Consider the following 16,799-nt stretch of genomic DNA (forward strand, 5'->3'; position numbering starts at 1 on the left):
GAAATGCCGGGAGTGAAGCAGTGTCTGCTGGGTAATAAGATCATCAGCAGGCATCCTTGGTGTTATGTTAATGCATTTAACTGCAAGACTACGCATATAAGGATTTTTCATACATGAAGGATCTTCAAAAAATAGCACCCTATTTTTTCAAAATATTTGTTCTTTTTTAAACAAATTAAATGTGAAACAATTAACCTTTTCCTGTGCTCTAGTTTTTCTAGTCAACTTAAAAAGTTTGACAAAAACTAAAACCCCCCAAAAAGATATAACTTAACTGTGGCCACAGTTGACAATTATGTAACAATGATGAAAATTGATTGTGTGTGTGTGTGTGTGTGTGTGTGTGTGTGTGTGTGTGTGTGTGTGTGTGTGTGTGTGTGTATATATATATATATATATATATATATATATATATATATATATATATATATATATATATATATATATATATATGTATATATATATATATATATATTTATATATATATATATATATATATACATACATACATACACATACATACATACATACATACACATACATACATACATATATATATACATATACATATATATAAACATATAGATATATAATATATATTAGCTTTCATCATTGTTACATAATATATATCTATATAGATATATATATATATCTATATAGATATAGATATAGATATAGATATATATATATATATCTTTTTAAGACTCTCGGAACCACAGCAGTAGCTTTGCATTCAGTGAGCGCAGCTCTCTCGTGGGGTTATGGGGTACTGTGAGCTTCTTAAGATATGAATAAGATATTATCTTCTGTCGGTGAGGAAGATTTTACTTTTGATTCTTGATTTAACAGGAAGCCAGTGCACAGCAGCTAATACAGTAACATGATCTCTTTTTTTTTAGTTTTTGTTTGTACACGAGCCGCAGCATTCTGGATCAACTGAGAGATTTGAGAAATGTATTAGAGCAGCCTGACAACAAGGATCCAGTAATCTAGTCTAGAAGTAACAAAATGTGTGATCACATTTTTCTGCATTGCTTTGAGACAGGGTCTGCCTGATTTTTGCAATTCGAATCAAGTGAGTCCAATTCTTATAAATTCAACGTTTTATGTGTACAAGGAAGAAAGTGCTATTTATAAGTCTTGCTTTGACTCACTAGCTTTTCCCATCTGTTGACCAAATCACACAGTCGTGTTCGGTAGATTAGCGCAAGTGTGATACATGATAACTAACAAGCTCTGCTTTGGAGTCCCGTGCTGAACTGTCTGCATGAAAACCAGGAAGACCACGAGACACCATGGAAAGTAAAGTCCTGGATTATGTTTTAATTATAAAGTGATACACAATGTAAAATACACCCTGGTCTGGTTTATGGAACATGAGGCTAAATGGAGTATTGTGTGTTTTATTGTGTTTTGTCTGCTGTGCTTCTTGTGATTCAAATGAATGAATGAGTAAAGAAGGTCAATGCAGGACGCAGATGAACCACATTTACATGATTCTGACCAGCTCTCGACAAACTACGAGACAATCTGCATTCAGCAACACAATGAACAGACGGTCAGGAAAGTCTAAATCAAACCTGGCAGCCTTGTGTACCTCCGGGCTACGGCTCTCATTGGCATCTACTGACACACTGCCTTGTAAAGTATAATTGGGGGTCCCTCCTATAGACTGGTAGGATCACTCGAGACCCTCGAAGGGGAAAACCACCTCGTTCATTGGAGACGGAGCATGGAGGAACAGTGGGGCTCTATGCTGCCTGTAAATTGAGCCTTTCTTCCTGTGAGAGGGTGACATGGTGGAATGCAGCACATTAATGTGGACATGGGTGGGCTTCTCATTCCAGTCATAGCATCTCGCTCTTCCCTTTGACCCTCCATGACTTTCTCCTCTCTTTATTTTTTGCTTCCATGCCTCCTTTTGGGTGTGCATGCCGAGGTTTCAATCTTCCCCATACAACTGGTTCTTGTGAGGATGATAATCATCAGTCAGCGATCATCCTCAAGGTTCAGTCGCATCACACTCTGTTCAGTTCAATGAAGGTTTATTGGCTTAAATTTTGATTGGCTGACATACTGTATCGGCCAATATTGTCTTCACGCAGATATATTGGTATTGGCATTTATTTTAGTGGATAAATAAGAAGACGTTTAAGCACAGAAAAGTTTGAGGTAATTTAGAAACAATATCTTCATGACATAATTGTGTTCATTACGTAAAGAATCCTTATCAGAAGTATTAGTTTCTGCTGTAACCTTCCTCATATAAGAATATGGTGAAAGGAAATGACCACAAATGGGAAAGTCTCATCCCCCTTTACACATTGTTTTCATTCGCCTGAGCTTTGACTGGCACTCTTTTGATCATGAAATATCAACATATTTAAAACTCAACGACCAGATTTTGGACTGAAGAAGGAAATGTTGATGTGACTACTCCTCAAAGTGAGAAAAAGAAAGGAAAACGATTGCACAAATCCTTATTGTTTTGGGGCAAACACGAGGTTGATCAAACCATGTTGAACAGACGTATATTATCTTTCTTTTCTTCAGTGATGGCAGATGTGGAGGTGAACATGATGGACAGAGTGGAGGTGTTCATGGGAGAAACGGCTACAATCCCCTGCATGTTCACGTCATCTGAAGGCGTTGGCGGCATGATCATACAGTGGTTCTACGTGAGTTTCATCAACCCTGATGCACGCACACGCAGAGAGGATAAAGTGTCCATGCATGTGATATTTCATGTGTGTACTCTCACCTTTTTAGGTGACGCGGTCGGTTGACAAGCAGAGAATCTTCTACCAGGATGCCACCATGCAGGTTGTGGAAAAAGGCACACAGTTCAGCGACCGGATCAGTGTGAATGGCACCGGAGCCACCGGAGAGATCGTGTTGACGATCAGCAACGTGGAGCTGAAAGACGAACTGGAATTCATTTGTCTCATCAAAGGTCTCACAGAAGGGACTGGGGAGGGACGCACGAAGCTGAAAGTGTTCGGTAAGATTCAAGCTGAGATGTTTTTGTTTTTCAGTGGTTTGAGTGACAAGAAAAAACATAAACCACGCAGAATAGGTGACTTCTGAAAGAATGAATTTTCCCCATCTTAATTAAGTCCTTAATTTCTATGCAGTAACACCAGACAGTCCCATCATTGATGGTGTGCAAACAGGAATCTCAGTCAACGAAGCTGACCCCTCCAAGGTAAACAAGCTTTAAACCATCAAAAGTAGAAAAGTAGAAATATAATCAACTGGCTATTATTTGAGATTTTTGACTTTTTTCATTCTCCCTCCTCTCCTACAGATTGGGACCTGTGAGGTCAAAAATGGCTTCCCTAAGCCGAACATCACTTGGTACAGAAACCGAACCCCGCTACGTAGTGACGGTGAGACAGATTGACATCTACACCTCCAAACCCGTTTCTACGACGTACGCGGTCTTTTCCTCCATTTCCCTCCCTGTCCTTCCTTTGTTTTCCAGAGGTGACATTGGCGACAAGTATCACAACTGAATCCAGTGGTCTGTTCTCTGTCAAGAGTGAGCTGAGCATGAATGTGATGAAGGAGGAAAAAGATGATCTGTTCTACTGCGAGATCACCTACATTGTTCCTGGAGGAGTAATGATGACCGAGACCAACCCTATTAACATCACTGTGTACTGTGAGTTTCACACATAGTATAATATACTATTTATACGGCTCTAAACGACACCACTTCTCTGTCGAGGCTTTTCCCAAGATTGGCTACAATGATTTGCCTTTTTTTTTTTGCCTCAGGGACAGTTGTGGGAATTACAAAAACCTTCGACAACTTCAAGCTCAGGTTTGTGGTCTGACCTTGACTTCCTCCGTCTGTTTCAGACCCCTCCACATCTGTAAATGTTTGGGTGGAGTCGCCAAAGGGACACATCAAGGAAGGGGACTCAATCGAGCTTCACTGTCGCGGCAACGGGAATATGCCTTCCTCAATCCTAACAATCGTGCACGAAAATGTAAGAAAATCAGCCCTTTTACATCATTTTTGCAAAACCAGCGGCATAGTTACTATTTCCTGCGTCGCCGTCCTCAGCAGATAGTTGCTGACGACCACATGTCCATGTGTTGATCAGATTACTTTGGCTTCTTGTAGGATAATTCCCCTTTACTCAACAATGTATTGGATAATGTGACTCGTCTAAACAGCGGAGTTTACAAATGTACCTCTACGGACACGGACACCTTTGAGGAGATCTCGGGAAACGCCACTGTGGTCGTCAACTGTAAGGAATCTGCACTGCTATGATATGCGACCATTAAACACAATCTGCCGGCTGTACAACAACACATGCCCGGTTTGATACTTCTTCCTCTCGCCCCGCTGCGTGTGTGTGTCTCTGTGTGTGTGTGTGTGTGTGTGTGTGTGTGTGTGTGTTTGTGTGTGTAGATCTCGACCCCGCTGTTGTGACGCCTGAAACTGTTGTGGTGGCCGAAGGGGAGGAGATTAACGCCACCTGCAGCGCCATTTCTTCTCTCCAGACACGCATAGTCTGGATGAAGGTCACCTACACACATGCACAACAAACACACAAACAGCAACATTTTTTCTCTTATCTTTGAAAGACCTGTCACGCTAATGTTTTGCGTGCAGTCGGGCACCGTGGGAAACATACAACAGATTTAGGTTTCGATCAGTCTGCGCTATAGTTTTGCTTTTTGTGTGTCAGATTACGTGATCGTAGGCTCGTTTTTAGGAGATGGAGACGCGAGCATTAGTCTGGAATTTTTTGGGTTGGCAGAGATTTCTCCAAAAGTTTTAGACACCAAAGAAAACATTACATTTTATTTCCTTATTTGAATTGGACTGTCTGTTTATCGGTTCTAGAGAACTTTAGCTGAAGACAAATCAGTTTTCCAGTTAAAATAGGATTTGTTGAGGTGTATAAGTCAGAGGTTCTCAAACTTTTTCTGTCACTTTGGAGGAAGCAAAATGTTCGGCAGCACAAAGCTCCTTAATTACTAAGGATGATGGGTAAAATGCAGAGAATAATTCCCCCACTGTGGGATTAATAGAGGATTCCAAAAAAAAAGAAAAACTTTTTTTTTCAAAGAATCTGCATCTCCCCGCGCGCCCCACGAGAGGGTCGCGCCCCACAGTTTGAGAACCACTGGTATAAGTCATCTGATCTTCTAAAAACTAGTCCACTGTAAATTCTACATCATATCTATGTGTGTGTGTGTGTGTTAAGTGTGCTTTTTGTGTCCCGTTGTGTGTGTAGCATGGAAAGGAGGTTTCAACAAACCGCAGTTTGATCCTGAAGGACGCTTCATTCGACTCAGCGGGGATGTACGTGTGCGTGGTGACTGTTCTTGAGATTGAGGAAATGGAAACCAGCGGGACACTTAATGTCAAAGTCCAGGGTAAATCTGATCACATAAATGTAATATTCAAATTGCTTTTTAGTCCATAATCAATGCCAATATTCAATAAATGTCCTAATATAATGCATACTGTTTTGTTTTTTTGCAGTTTCAATTGTATTTTCTTTGGTCAACATGTCAGTTTTTAATGGAAAGTCTTTGTGGGTCAGCAACAGTTGACTAGTAATAATAGGTAGTTTTAGTCGTAAGAACTTTTCACTGTTATTATGTATTGCTATTTTCTTTGCAGGCCCACCAAAGATCATGGAGCCCATCAACAATGAGATAGAGGAGAGTTTTGAGAGTACAGTCAAACTGAGCTGCAAAGTCAGAGGTTTCCCTACTCCCAGTGTTACCTGGACCACCTCTGATGGAAAGGTACAACAGAGGGAAGCCTCGCATGTTTTATTCTCTCAATATTTAATCTTTAATACCGTCATCTGTCGGGTCAATCATGACAAACCTGTTCACAGTAAACAATCCACACAGTTAAAATTACAGGAAAAAGTCTGATTTCATTCAAACAAATTGTGTCTTAAATTCCCTTTTTGAAAATGTTTGACTCTACATATGATGCTTTTAAGTCACTAATGGGGTGTATTTCTGCACTGTGTTTCTGGTATTTATTGAAATTGCATGAATTTCGGAACTAGAACATTTATTCAAGGTAATGTAGCGATGAATGGATATCAATATTGTTTGGATCTCCATTTTGGTCGAGACTGAAATTTCTCAACAACTATTTGATGGACTGCTATATAGTATTTTGTACAGATATAAATGGCACAGAGAGGATGTATGTTCATTAATTAGACTATCCCCATACTTTTACATCCAGCACCAGCAGCAGGTCACAGCTTATCCAGTGAAATGTCTCTACATCTACTAGATAGATTGACCTCAGCTGTAGTTTGATCTAACTATTTAGTGATAGTAAAAATTGTGAACGTGGTTAACCTTCTCCAGGCATTGTCATTGCCGAGCTCACAGGGGCCGCAGGCTCTGTTATTGTGATTTAAGTGCGATATCCTCAACAGCACTGGTCACTGATTTTAATCAAACCCAAATGTATTTCTTCCTGTGTCTCTGCATTGAATCCCTCGTGGGCCTGACAGAGGTTGAATCGCATTTCAGACTGAGGATGCACCTTTCTCTAGTCTGTGACAGGATGTTAAATCTGACTTGTGCAGAAGAAAGGGAAACCGTTTCCACCGGTGGACCGTTTTTTTTAAACTGTGAAAACTGTGTGTTTTTGTCCCAGATCCTCAAGACAGCATCTCAAATAGAGACTGAGGGTGAAGTCCAGAGCCATGTCAGCATCAAAGTCACCTCTGACATTACGGCTATCTGCAATGCCTCCAACAAGTTTGGCACTGACGCGGTGACCTTCAACATCATAGGCAGTGAGTTCCTTCGGCAGAATGCGTTCCCGTCTCCACGCCTTGTGTTTATTTGCGTGTTCGTCTAGACCTGTTGTCCTTCTACCTTCCTCCTGTTCCTCCCCCATCTTGACTCTGTTCATGTTTACTTTGTCTGAGGGCGTCGAGCTCGGCAGTGTGCATTCTGGTGATTCAGTGTTGTTGTTTTGGACGAGACGCTGTGAAGCTGTGCGGCTGTGCGGCTGTTAAATGTGCCCCCCCCCCCCTCTTCCTCTTCCACCCCCTCCCCCAGTGTGTTAACAGGAGTGTCCTCCTTTCTGTGCCTTTACCTGTTTTCAGCTACACACAAAACCACACCAGCCACCACTACTACTACTAGCACTACCACTACCATTACTTCTACCACAGGTAAGACCACAGCCCCGCCGCACCGCTGGCCTCGCATCACTCAAGTCTACTACACAAAGTTTTAGAAAATATCTCCTGTAAATCCCGTGGAACGGGCTTGAGTGAGAGTGACGCTTCAGCTGTCGGTAAAGGTTATTCTGCGCGTGTTTAGCATCCGGTGGTTTACACACTTCCTTTCTTTCGTGATGGCTGAGCCGTTTCCTTCTGCGAGTCAGCCAGAAGAAATGAGAGCGAGAAAGGAAAACTCAAAAGCACCTGAGGCTGCAGCAGTGCCCACAGTGGCATGACTGAAAGGTCATTACAGCGCTGCTGGTTAGCAATCGCTCTGATTAACAACTGTGGTTTCTACAAGGAATCCGTAGTGTTTAATGGGTGATATCGCTGTGAGGTGGTGTTGTGACTAATTTGTTGGCACAGTTCTCCTTTTTCCACCTGTCAAGTTATTTTATAATTGGTGGTCTTTTTTTAATGCGATATACACATTTTGTGAGAATTAAGTTTCAGTTAAAAAACAGTTAAATCTGATTAAAAAAAAAGACTGACACGGTTTACCCATAAAGAATGAGTATTGCATTCCTGCATTATGGCTTGAAGATACATACACGGTACACAAACACACGTGCATCAGTGTGACTCTAGCGAGCAGCTGATGCTTAAATGCACTCAGAGCAAGTCTCCTGACTCACATTATGTGTGCCGCCTTGTGTTTTATCTTTCCTCCTGCCTCCTCTCGCTCTTGTACATTGTGCCAGAAAATGTACAGCCCCTCTGAGAAAAACTGTTCTGGGCTTGTTGTTTCTGGGGAAGCACCGGTTAAATTTGATCAAACAGGGCTGTTGTACTACTGACCACATCAGCCTATCAGGCTAGATGTTTAGCTTTTTTAGCTTCACAGATAAGATCTTCTCAAATTAAACATTCATTGTGTCCAGGTCAGCCTTCTACTGAAGGTCTAAACTGTGTGTGTGTGTGTGGGTGTGTGTGAGGCCTGCTGGTATGACTTATTTAATAGACCAAGTCACCCACTGATAATTGTTCTCATGTGGTTTTTCTCAATCAAAGCACAAACCCTTAACCCACCGAAGAAAATCAAGAAAGGTTTGTACGTTACGCGGCTGAAGACTCTTCCTCTCCTCGGCATCTTAAAGACATGCTTTCTTCCACTTCTCCACAGCACCTCCCTCTCTCTCATCCCTCAGCATTCATCAGACCTCCCCTCTGTCTTGATGAACAACGCATCCAACCATCATTGAGTTGTTCATCTTCACCACCTCCTGTGCATGTTGTTAAATATAAGCGCACCCCTCCTCCTTCCCTCCTGAATGACTTCCTTTCTTTAGGTTGCCAGGTAAAGGTCTCCTGAATGACGCTAGTGCTGCACTCTCCTTAGTCGAACTGTACAAATGCTTTCTACTGAACCATCACACTATGGAATGCTGCACAGCCCGCCTCCTGAACTCGACTGTCCTGCTTCATGCCGTCATATCTTTCCTCATCCATTAACATGGAGTGACCCTGTTGTTGTTGTTGTTGTGCTTCTCCCCCACCAGAGGGCAATGGTGTTATCATCGCAGTCATCATTATCTGCATCCTGCTGCTGGCCATCTTGGGGAGTGTGCTCTACTTCCTCTACAAAAAGGGCAAGATCTGTGGGCGGTCCGGCAAGCAAGACCTGTAAGTACAACGAGAACCACTTGATTTTTGGAGGGTGAAGATGGAATGTGTTTGAATCCCTTTTAGACGCAGCAACAGCTGTTGTGGACAACACATGTTTGGTTAATCTCAACAAAAAACTAGAGCGACTAACCAGCTTTTGGGTGATAAAATAAGACCTGAAGAAGGCCAGCATGTCAGAGAGACACAGCAGAAAGGGGAGTTCATACACATTAGGACTTCAATTTCTTGAGTTAAAGTGAAATTGCTGATTTATTCATTTGGAAAGCAACATTAATGTTATAATCAATATGAATCTGGAGATGATCATTTTTTCTTTCTTCTTTTTACAAAAAGGCGTCTAAGATAATATTAAGGTAATATTGAATGGCAATATTAATATTTTCCTTCTGGAGGTACAGAAGTGATTTACCACCGTACATTTTAGATTTTAGATCAATCTTTGAACCCATATGAACGTTATGTTCTGTGTCAACTGAGATGCTCGACCTGATCTCCGGCATGGCCAGCGTTTATTTTGCTTGGAAGAAATCCGATCCCTTATTGGCCTTAAGTCAGCTATATATAATACAACTTAAATACATGGATGAAGTTGCTTGAAGAAAACCTTTATTTAAACGATGCTTAAAGTTGCTGCAATTAATATTTACAAAGGACAACGCGTCATATGAGAGGTGCTGCTCATTTTGATAAACCTAAAGATAATTATCACCAACTCTGCAGTTCCTCTCTGCTCTAAGGAGCCTTGTAGCATCTTTTAGGTTTTTAAGAGATTTGCTCCGTAATGCCTGGATGTTCGAAAAAGCAACGGTTTGCTTTTTTTTTTTTTTTTAGCATATCAACTTAATAGGTAATTATATATGTCAGTGTTATGTTTACAGCGCATTTCCACTACCTTCAAATGTCCACAATGTAAACAAACAATGAGTCATCATCGTTGCAGTATGTTTCTATTTGGTCTTGTAGCACTAAAGAGAAGTCCGGCAAAGACAACATCGTGGTGGAGATGAAGAGCGACAACACTGAAGAAGCTGTGCTCCTCGGAGTCAACGGGGAAAAGCAACCTCCCAACAACCAGGTAGATATCTACGTTTACATGAACAGCGAAACAGCTTCCAGTAGAAAAACAGCCGAAGACGATGCTGTTTTTATGCTGATCCAATTACACCGTGAACATATTTACACACCCTGCACCCACTTGTCCCCCTTTACCTGTATCAATGTTTTAATGTGTGTGTTTCCCATCTGGAGTAAAGGGAGGTGCGTACCTGGATGTACAGACGTGAGGAGACGACTGCTGACGCACCAACAGCTGCTCCTGTTCTTTCCTCTCAGGCTCAGACCGGCCGATGCCTTCAAGCTCCCACCACAGCCCCTCAATCCCAGAGTTATGTCAAGGAAAAGTCGTCTGTCAGTTTATACCACGATGCCGCCTGAGTCTCAAGTTATTCTATGCTGCAGCTTTTGCTTACTGTCTGTTTCATCCAGCAAAAGAATCTGTTGGATCAAGCGTTATTTTGAAGTAATTTGAGCACTCCGTACCGTAACTCTGCAAATAAATTTCCCACCATTGAAACAAGGACTATCCTTCGCTTGTGGTTCTTATAACCAGAAGCCTTGTATACTGCTGATTGTCTGCAGAACAATAATTTGAGCACAACATTGACCAGGGACTGTTTTTATACCCGACTACACATCAACTCAGGCAAAGTAATCACTGGAGAGCAGCCTGAAACAGCTCTTATCAAGTGTACATATTATAATCTATGTATATATTTCTTTATTTAAAATAACACAATAAAACAAAAAAAACAAAAAAAAGAAATGACCAGATAGTATTTTATTTTGTTTTTATTTTTAATGTTTTTTTTGTCTGTATGCTTCCTGTTTTGCTTAAGTCTGTACACTGAACTCTTTGGGGCCCGGAGATGCGGCCCCTACAGCCAGTTACAGCAACACCAAAGTTTTATCTTTTAATCACACATCTTTCACTTTGTATTTGTCCTTCTCTAAAGCTAACATTCATCTTCACACTCCTCAGTTTGTCTATATTGCAAAAGATATTTTTTGCAAGACGGGTGAATAATAATTTCAGCGTTTGACATAAAAGTTTTTTTTGTAGTTGTCTTTACTGTTTTTTTCTCCTTCACAGTTTAGCTTTGGTATTTTCTGTGTATTTGAGTGGAAGTGTTGCCATCAGCCAAGTTAAAAAGTTACAGATGCCTTAGAAATTAAATTAAATACTATGGAAATTTCCGAATTTCTATTGTTCGTTATGTTTCTATTTAATGTTCAGTGCACTGATTTATTTGTGGTTCTTTATGCAGTTCTGTTTCTCTCGTGTGAAACAGTGGTTCGGTTGAATGTGACTGTGAATGAAAGGTGTTTGTCGCTACTTTAGTTTGGATGAGGGAAGAACAGATCTTTTGCCGTGGTAAATATGGTTCATGGCATGACGTTACCCTCCTCAAAAAGAAGTGACATTATTCTGTATAATGGATTAATTATTTCATGTTTTGACTGAATCTTGAAATAATCTGTTGGTTCCCAAAAGAGACATGGAATCCCCCTCAGACATGATGACCGGCTACGATATCTGACTACTGAGGAGGGGGGAATGACTGCGACTCCCTGTATGCAAATTACGTTTGTAGACAATCAACAATGAGTATGCACTGCTCGCTGCTCAGTAATGTGCAGGTATCATCCATACGCACCCTTCCTGCTCTGTTTTGTTCTGCTGCTTTTAGAACTACCACTGTTGAACAGGTTTGGATGTTTGAAATCTGTAAAATGCCTTTGAGTTGTGAAATGTACAATGTATGCTATTGATGACATTCAAACCAATTCACCAACAAATTGTTTTCATTATTTGTAGTTTTTGAAAATTATACCAAATAAAGATTTGACTGTTAAATGAAAAGAAAAGCTTGAAATAATTCCAAGTTGGACAACAAGCTACTTATGAAATTAAAGGCTGTTGAAACAATATTTTCATATCACATTTTGATTATGCAAATATAAATGTATTTTATGAAAGAGGCTTTTTTGAGTAAGTTTCCCCAGAAAAAGCCTCTGTATGTAACGCGGTACAAATTAAAGGATGAATGGAAGTTAGTGCATTTCCGATTCTGATCATTGAAGTCAACCTTTTGTAAATGCACATCTCGTGGGGAAAAAGGAAAATATGTCTTCAAGCATGCGATTTATTATCAAAAGTCATATTAAAGTATTTCTAGAAAAGTCACAGTATAATTTGTAAAAAAGTTTAACAAAATGTTATACAGTATGCTTACATACTTTTTTTTGGTGTGTGTGTATATATATATATATATATATATATATATATATATATATATATATATATATATATATATATATATATATATATATATATATATATATATATATATATATATATATATATATATATATATATATATATATAAATAAAATATAAAATATAATATAATATAAATATAAAAATAAATATATATATATTTTAAAAGCCCAAAAGCTAAACACATTTGAATATGGATGGAGAGAACAGACAAGTAGCTTTTACTTATCATTTTATTAACAGCACTGTGCATACTTCCAAAGGGACATGAGCTTTAAAAACCATCAAAAAGTTAATGAAGGACTTTTACTGATGAGAAGTGACACTACATGGAACAACAGCTCCCTCTTGTGGCAGAGCTGAAGCACCCCAACACAGGGACTCAGGTAACAGGCCGGTTAAACCGAGCATCCCCGAAGCAGAGTGCTGATCTTGGACCTGGTTCGTCTTCCAGGTAAGAAAGACGAAGGAAAGGAAACCGTTCCTAGATCAGCACCTGTTCTCCAGGATGACGCTTGATGCGACCGACAAGGCAGAGATGACAGATTAATACAAGTCATACTGCACAATCAAGCCTTCCGAGATTACCAGGTACAGAACAATACCAACACACGCTTCAACAGCACGGCCTTGCTCTACCCATAGTGAGCATTTCTAAGCATGTGGCACTGCTCACAGAATTATTCACACGAGTAAACAAAAACTTTGGAACAAAATACTTGCACAGGAATGCAAAATGAAATGAAACAGCCTTTTTTTTGATTTTCATATTACTAACTTTGCACAATAAGCTTTTTCTTTAGAGTGACAGTATCAAAGCACAGATTGGTATACTGTGAGAAAACCAAACAATAAAAAAAAAAGGTAAATAATACAAACAATGACACGCTGTCCTCGAACCATAAACAAAACATTGGTACAGTATTGAGGATTGGAGACCTCCCCGTCCATTACCCATCATTCAAGAAGTTTCTCAAGGCAACTAGGAACAGGGAAAGAAGAACTAGAGGATGGCCAGACAGCGCAGAGATAGTTTCCAGTCAACAAGACAGCGATACCGAGAATACGCAAGTTCTGATTGGCTATGGCCTGATTTAAACCCTGCCCCCAAAAAACATTGTTCTTCATATGCTGGAAGAGGTTCAAGTGAATGTACCCTTAAAGTTCCTTACATTTATGTATCTTATTTATTCGTAGTACCTGGAAATAAAGCTGCTGTTTTAGTCCTGCCAACATGGGAAATTAAAAAAAGGAACAATGTGCAAGTTATGTGACCAAAAAAGAAAAGAAATAGGCTACTTGTGTGACTTCATTAAGCGGATGCTTTCAGCTACATGTCAACTGGATGGAGAGACAGCAGGTGAGCTGCAGAGTCTCCTCGCGTTTTTTGGCAGCTCGGGTGAACGCCACTTGTTTAGATGAACATTATTCCTGAGTTAGCGCTTACATTTGGCCCAAATACTGATTTTAATAGAGACTTGGAAGGGTGAGCTAGCAAACCCATGAGCCTACTTTGTCAAAAGCCTCTGCAGTCACTTCCAGGCAGTGGCGATGAAATGCCACAGAGAAAGGAAATTAATGAAAGATGAGCCGGAATCCATTACAAAAGGCTGGTTTACGTCGCGAAAGCATTTAGTTTGCTCTATTGCAGAGTCGACCTGTAGAGAATCACAGAGAGTTTATATTAAAAAAAATGTTGAACACTGAATAGTTGACAGCTTGAGAGGGCTGCAGGCTCCCAAGACGTTTGTACTTTCAAGTATGCTACATCACGGACCACGCAGGTGATACTGTCACTTTAAAGAAGCAGGACGACTGGTAAACACAATATTCACAAATGTACATTTAAGGCTTAATCGTTTAGCACTAACAATAGTAGCAGCAGTGAAGCACTTCTGAATTAATTATAACAATATTCATGATAATATTACAAGAAAATATTATCGAAGTAAATCAACGTCATCTTTTTTTGTTTCATAACACTGGACTGTGCCGGAGTCAAAAGTTTAAACCAGACAGCCAATGAAGTGAGACGAAGACACAATGAAAACATTTCAGCCACCACGGATCACACAACACTAGCCCGTCTGGTACTGCAGGGCCGTTACATCAGCACGGCCTCTCGTCATCTCACTGCCGGGCGGTGCGGCTACACGAGGCCCCGTCACGGGAGTACGTGTGTTCCACATTCATGTTGTACAGGAACAGGGGGTTTATCTAAGAGAAGGTCATGAGGAGCAAGTCTGGCAGACACGCACACACATGCATGCTTACATACACAAACTCACACGTATAAACACACGCTGCCAGACAACAGTCCAGACCTGAAACCATCGCCATGCTACTTGGAAAATTACAACACGACAAAACAAGCATGTTTTTCTCAAGACAAAAAAAGAAAAGAGGAAAAGTACCAAAGCAACATTGTTAACCAAAGGCCATAACAGACTGAATTCAAAATGAAAAAGCTCTGCTGCACATCTTCTAAACTGATGCTGACACATCCGAGCGAGGAACATGTCCTGACTATTCCTCACGTTTATTTCTCCACTCTCACATCCCTCAGTCCGAGAAAAGGGCCAACGCCCTCTATAAAATGGTCCCCGCCTACTGATGTCGCTTGTACCAACAGCAACCCTCAAAGCGGAAGTTATTTTTACACACTCTATATGCACGTACTGTATATATTACACACATTTAATATACATTTACTCATATATTAAATTTTCATATAGACATACATTTTTAGTTTTATTTGTGAGGTGTTGGTTACATTTTCAGACAGAGGCTTCAACGAGGGAAATACCAATCTGTCTTCCCAGGATTCCTACGAAAGTCTGGTGCCACTTGGCATCCGGTCAATGTTCCACACATGCTTGGTACCTCCCGCGAAGATGTCCATGAAAACGAAGAGGCCTGCTGTCGCAGTTTCAAGAAGGCCAGACACTATTGAAAGCGCATGGAGTGCAGAGCACAAAGTCCCAGAGAGGCTGTGAGCTCACTGGTGAAACAGCCAGTTAAAAATCCACAGGGATGGAGGGCGTCGGCCAGCACCGGAGGTCGTGCTGCAGGCAACGGGCTTTGGGCCGGGCTGTGCCGACCTAAACCCAACCAGGCCGGGCCAAGCTAGGGCAAGAGAGCAGATGATAGAGACGCACAAAGAGGGTGCTATGTAGAAATATGCGTAGTGGAGGGAATGGAGACAAACTCGCGGAGGATATTCTTAGCCATTTCAACATTGTTTTGTGCAATCAACAGTGCTTTCTGGATGTCCTGGTAAGAGTAGCCTTCACTCATGAGCTGCTCAATTTCGCAACTGATGTGGGAATTGGCTTCTCCTGTCGCGCCTCCACTGGGTGGAGCAGGGACGGGTGGGACGGGGCTGGGTCGACGCTCCGAGTTCATTCGTCTGGGCAGCGGCTTTGGAGGTCTCTCTGGTGCTTCCACCGGCTCGGAGAAGGCTGAAGAAAAGGCGAGAGCGAATGTATACGTCTTTAAAAAAAGGTGACAGGTGAAAGTCTGGACCACCCTAGTTCAATGAGTCAATATAGGTCAACGTGAATGAAGATTTACTTTACTGGAAATAATTTAGATCTCATTTAAAAAAAACATCCTGATCACTTCAAGAAAAAAGGCACATGTGGCAAACAGCACATTGATTGTTGTCTGTAATAAGTGTTTTTATAAAACTGTATATATGGTGAACTGGTTGCCCTTTCCACTGCAGCAACCTTTAAAAGATAAGCATAAAGAGTCCAATTATGATCTGGGAGCTTGTCAGCTTGTCTGAGAGCCATTTAATTGGTCCTCAGATATAAAGATTTAAGTGTTCAGTGGAATACTCAGACAGCCGGCACTCACTGTGCAGGTAGCAAATGTCAGCTCAGTGCAGAGACAAGGAGAGAAATAAATGCTTTTCTACCTTCTTCTATAAAGTCACTAAATGCTGCATTAGTTGCACAAGCTTGCGGTGAGGGTCGATCTCAGTGAGATTTTGATGACACGGACAGTAAATTGACTTGTAAAGTGCTTTTCTCGTCTTCCAGACCACTTAAAGTGCTTTAACACTTTAAGTCATCGCCCCCCGTACCTGCCCATCACTTCGGGGTTAAGTGTTTAAGGACACATCGACAGGGACTAGCCAGGGATCAAACCGCTGATCCTCTGATTGACAATAACCCTGTGCACTACCACGGAGACACAGAGAGCCCACGTGATTCCTGGAAAACAACCTGGAGGCATCACTTACTGTTTAAGATCACTGATGTAACGGAGCAACTCTGAGGAAATGATTGGTCTTTAGCTGTTGCACACAAGGAATGTACATACTGGAACAAATAAATCAATTCCATGTGATCAATCCAAATCTAACATTAACTTCCGAGATCTTGGGGAAAATCTGTACGTCTGGCCTCATTCCAGGTAGCAGAAAAACGCTGTAGTTGACTTTTCAGTCTACTCTCCCGGTCAAAGGACTTTTGAATTAGTTCAAGATATTGATTAATCAGCAATTTTTGCTTTTTGGCCAGTAAGGTGCAGAGCAAAGAGGCCGCTATTACACATTTTTACATCCAAGTAAATTCATTATACAGACACAC

General features: G+C 40.9%; 2 protein-coding genes across 7 annotated transcripts in view; one reads left to right on the forward strand and one right to left on the reverse strand.

Moving 5' to 3' along the window:
* mcamb (melanoma cell adhesion molecule b) overlaps window positions 1-11,796 on the forward strand; it is a 31,363-nt gene extending 19,567 nt beyond the window's left edge. Inside the window, exons 2-17 of one of the 4 annotated variants that reach the window (XM_068584087.1) lie at window positions 2,554-2,678; window positions 2,770-3,001; window positions 3,135-3,205; window positions 3,308-3,389; window positions 3,485-3,664; window positions 3,865-3,995; window positions 4,133-4,262; window positions 4,427-4,539; window positions 5,259-5,400; window positions 5,651-5,778; window positions 6,662-6,803; window positions 7,119-7,187; window positions 8,250-8,285; window positions 8,738-8,861; window positions 9,828-9,939; window positions 10,118-11,796. In XM_068584087.1, coding sequence (XP_068440188.1) covers window positions 2,554-2,678; window positions 2,770-3,001; window positions 3,135-3,205; window positions 3,308-3,389; window positions 3,485-3,664; window positions 3,865-3,995; window positions 4,133-4,262; window positions 4,427-4,539; window positions 5,259-5,400; window positions 5,651-5,778; window positions 6,662-6,803; window positions 7,119-7,187; window positions 8,250-8,285; window positions 8,738-8,861; window positions 9,828-9,939; window positions 10,118-10,147 — 1,847 coding nt within the window. In that variant the 3' untranslated portion in view covers window positions 10,148-11,796. Of the gene's footprint in view, window positions 1-2,553; window positions 2,679-2,769; window positions 3,002-3,134; window positions 3,206-3,307; window positions 3,390-3,484; window positions 3,665-3,864; window positions 3,996-4,132; window positions 4,263-4,426; window positions 4,540-5,258; window positions 5,401-5,650; window positions 5,779-6,661; window positions 6,804-7,118; window positions 7,188-8,249; window positions 8,286-8,737; window positions 8,862-9,827; window positions 9,940-10,112 lie in introns of all 4 variants that reach the window. The other 3 variants (XM_068584088.1, XM_068584089.1, XM_068584090.1) reach the window with 3 other exon arrangements.
* A 620-nt stretch (window positions 11,797-12,416) lies between these two features.
* cbl (Cbl proto-oncogene, E3 ubiquitin protein ligase) overlaps window positions 12,417-16,799 on the reverse strand; it is a 30,935-nt gene continuing 26,552 nt past the window's right edge. For all 3 annotated transcript variants that reach the window (XM_068584085.1, XM_068584086.1, XM_068584084.1), the window contains exon 16: window positions 12,417-15,662. In XM_068584085.1, the coding sequence (XP_068440186.1) occupies window positions 15,370-15,662 (293 nt within the window). In that variant the 3' untranslated portion in view covers window positions 12,417-15,369. The remainder of the gene's footprint in view (window positions 15,663-16,799) is intronic.

This window comes from Clinocottus analis, unplaced genomic scaffold, assembly GCF_023055335.1.
Source record: "Clinocottus analis isolate CAN_PGR_092001 unplaced genomic scaffold, fCliAna1.0.p SCAF_2, whole genome shotgun sequence".
Lineage (NCBI taxonomy): Eukaryota > Metazoa > Chordata > Actinopteri > Perciformes > Cottidae > Clinocottus > Clinocottus analis.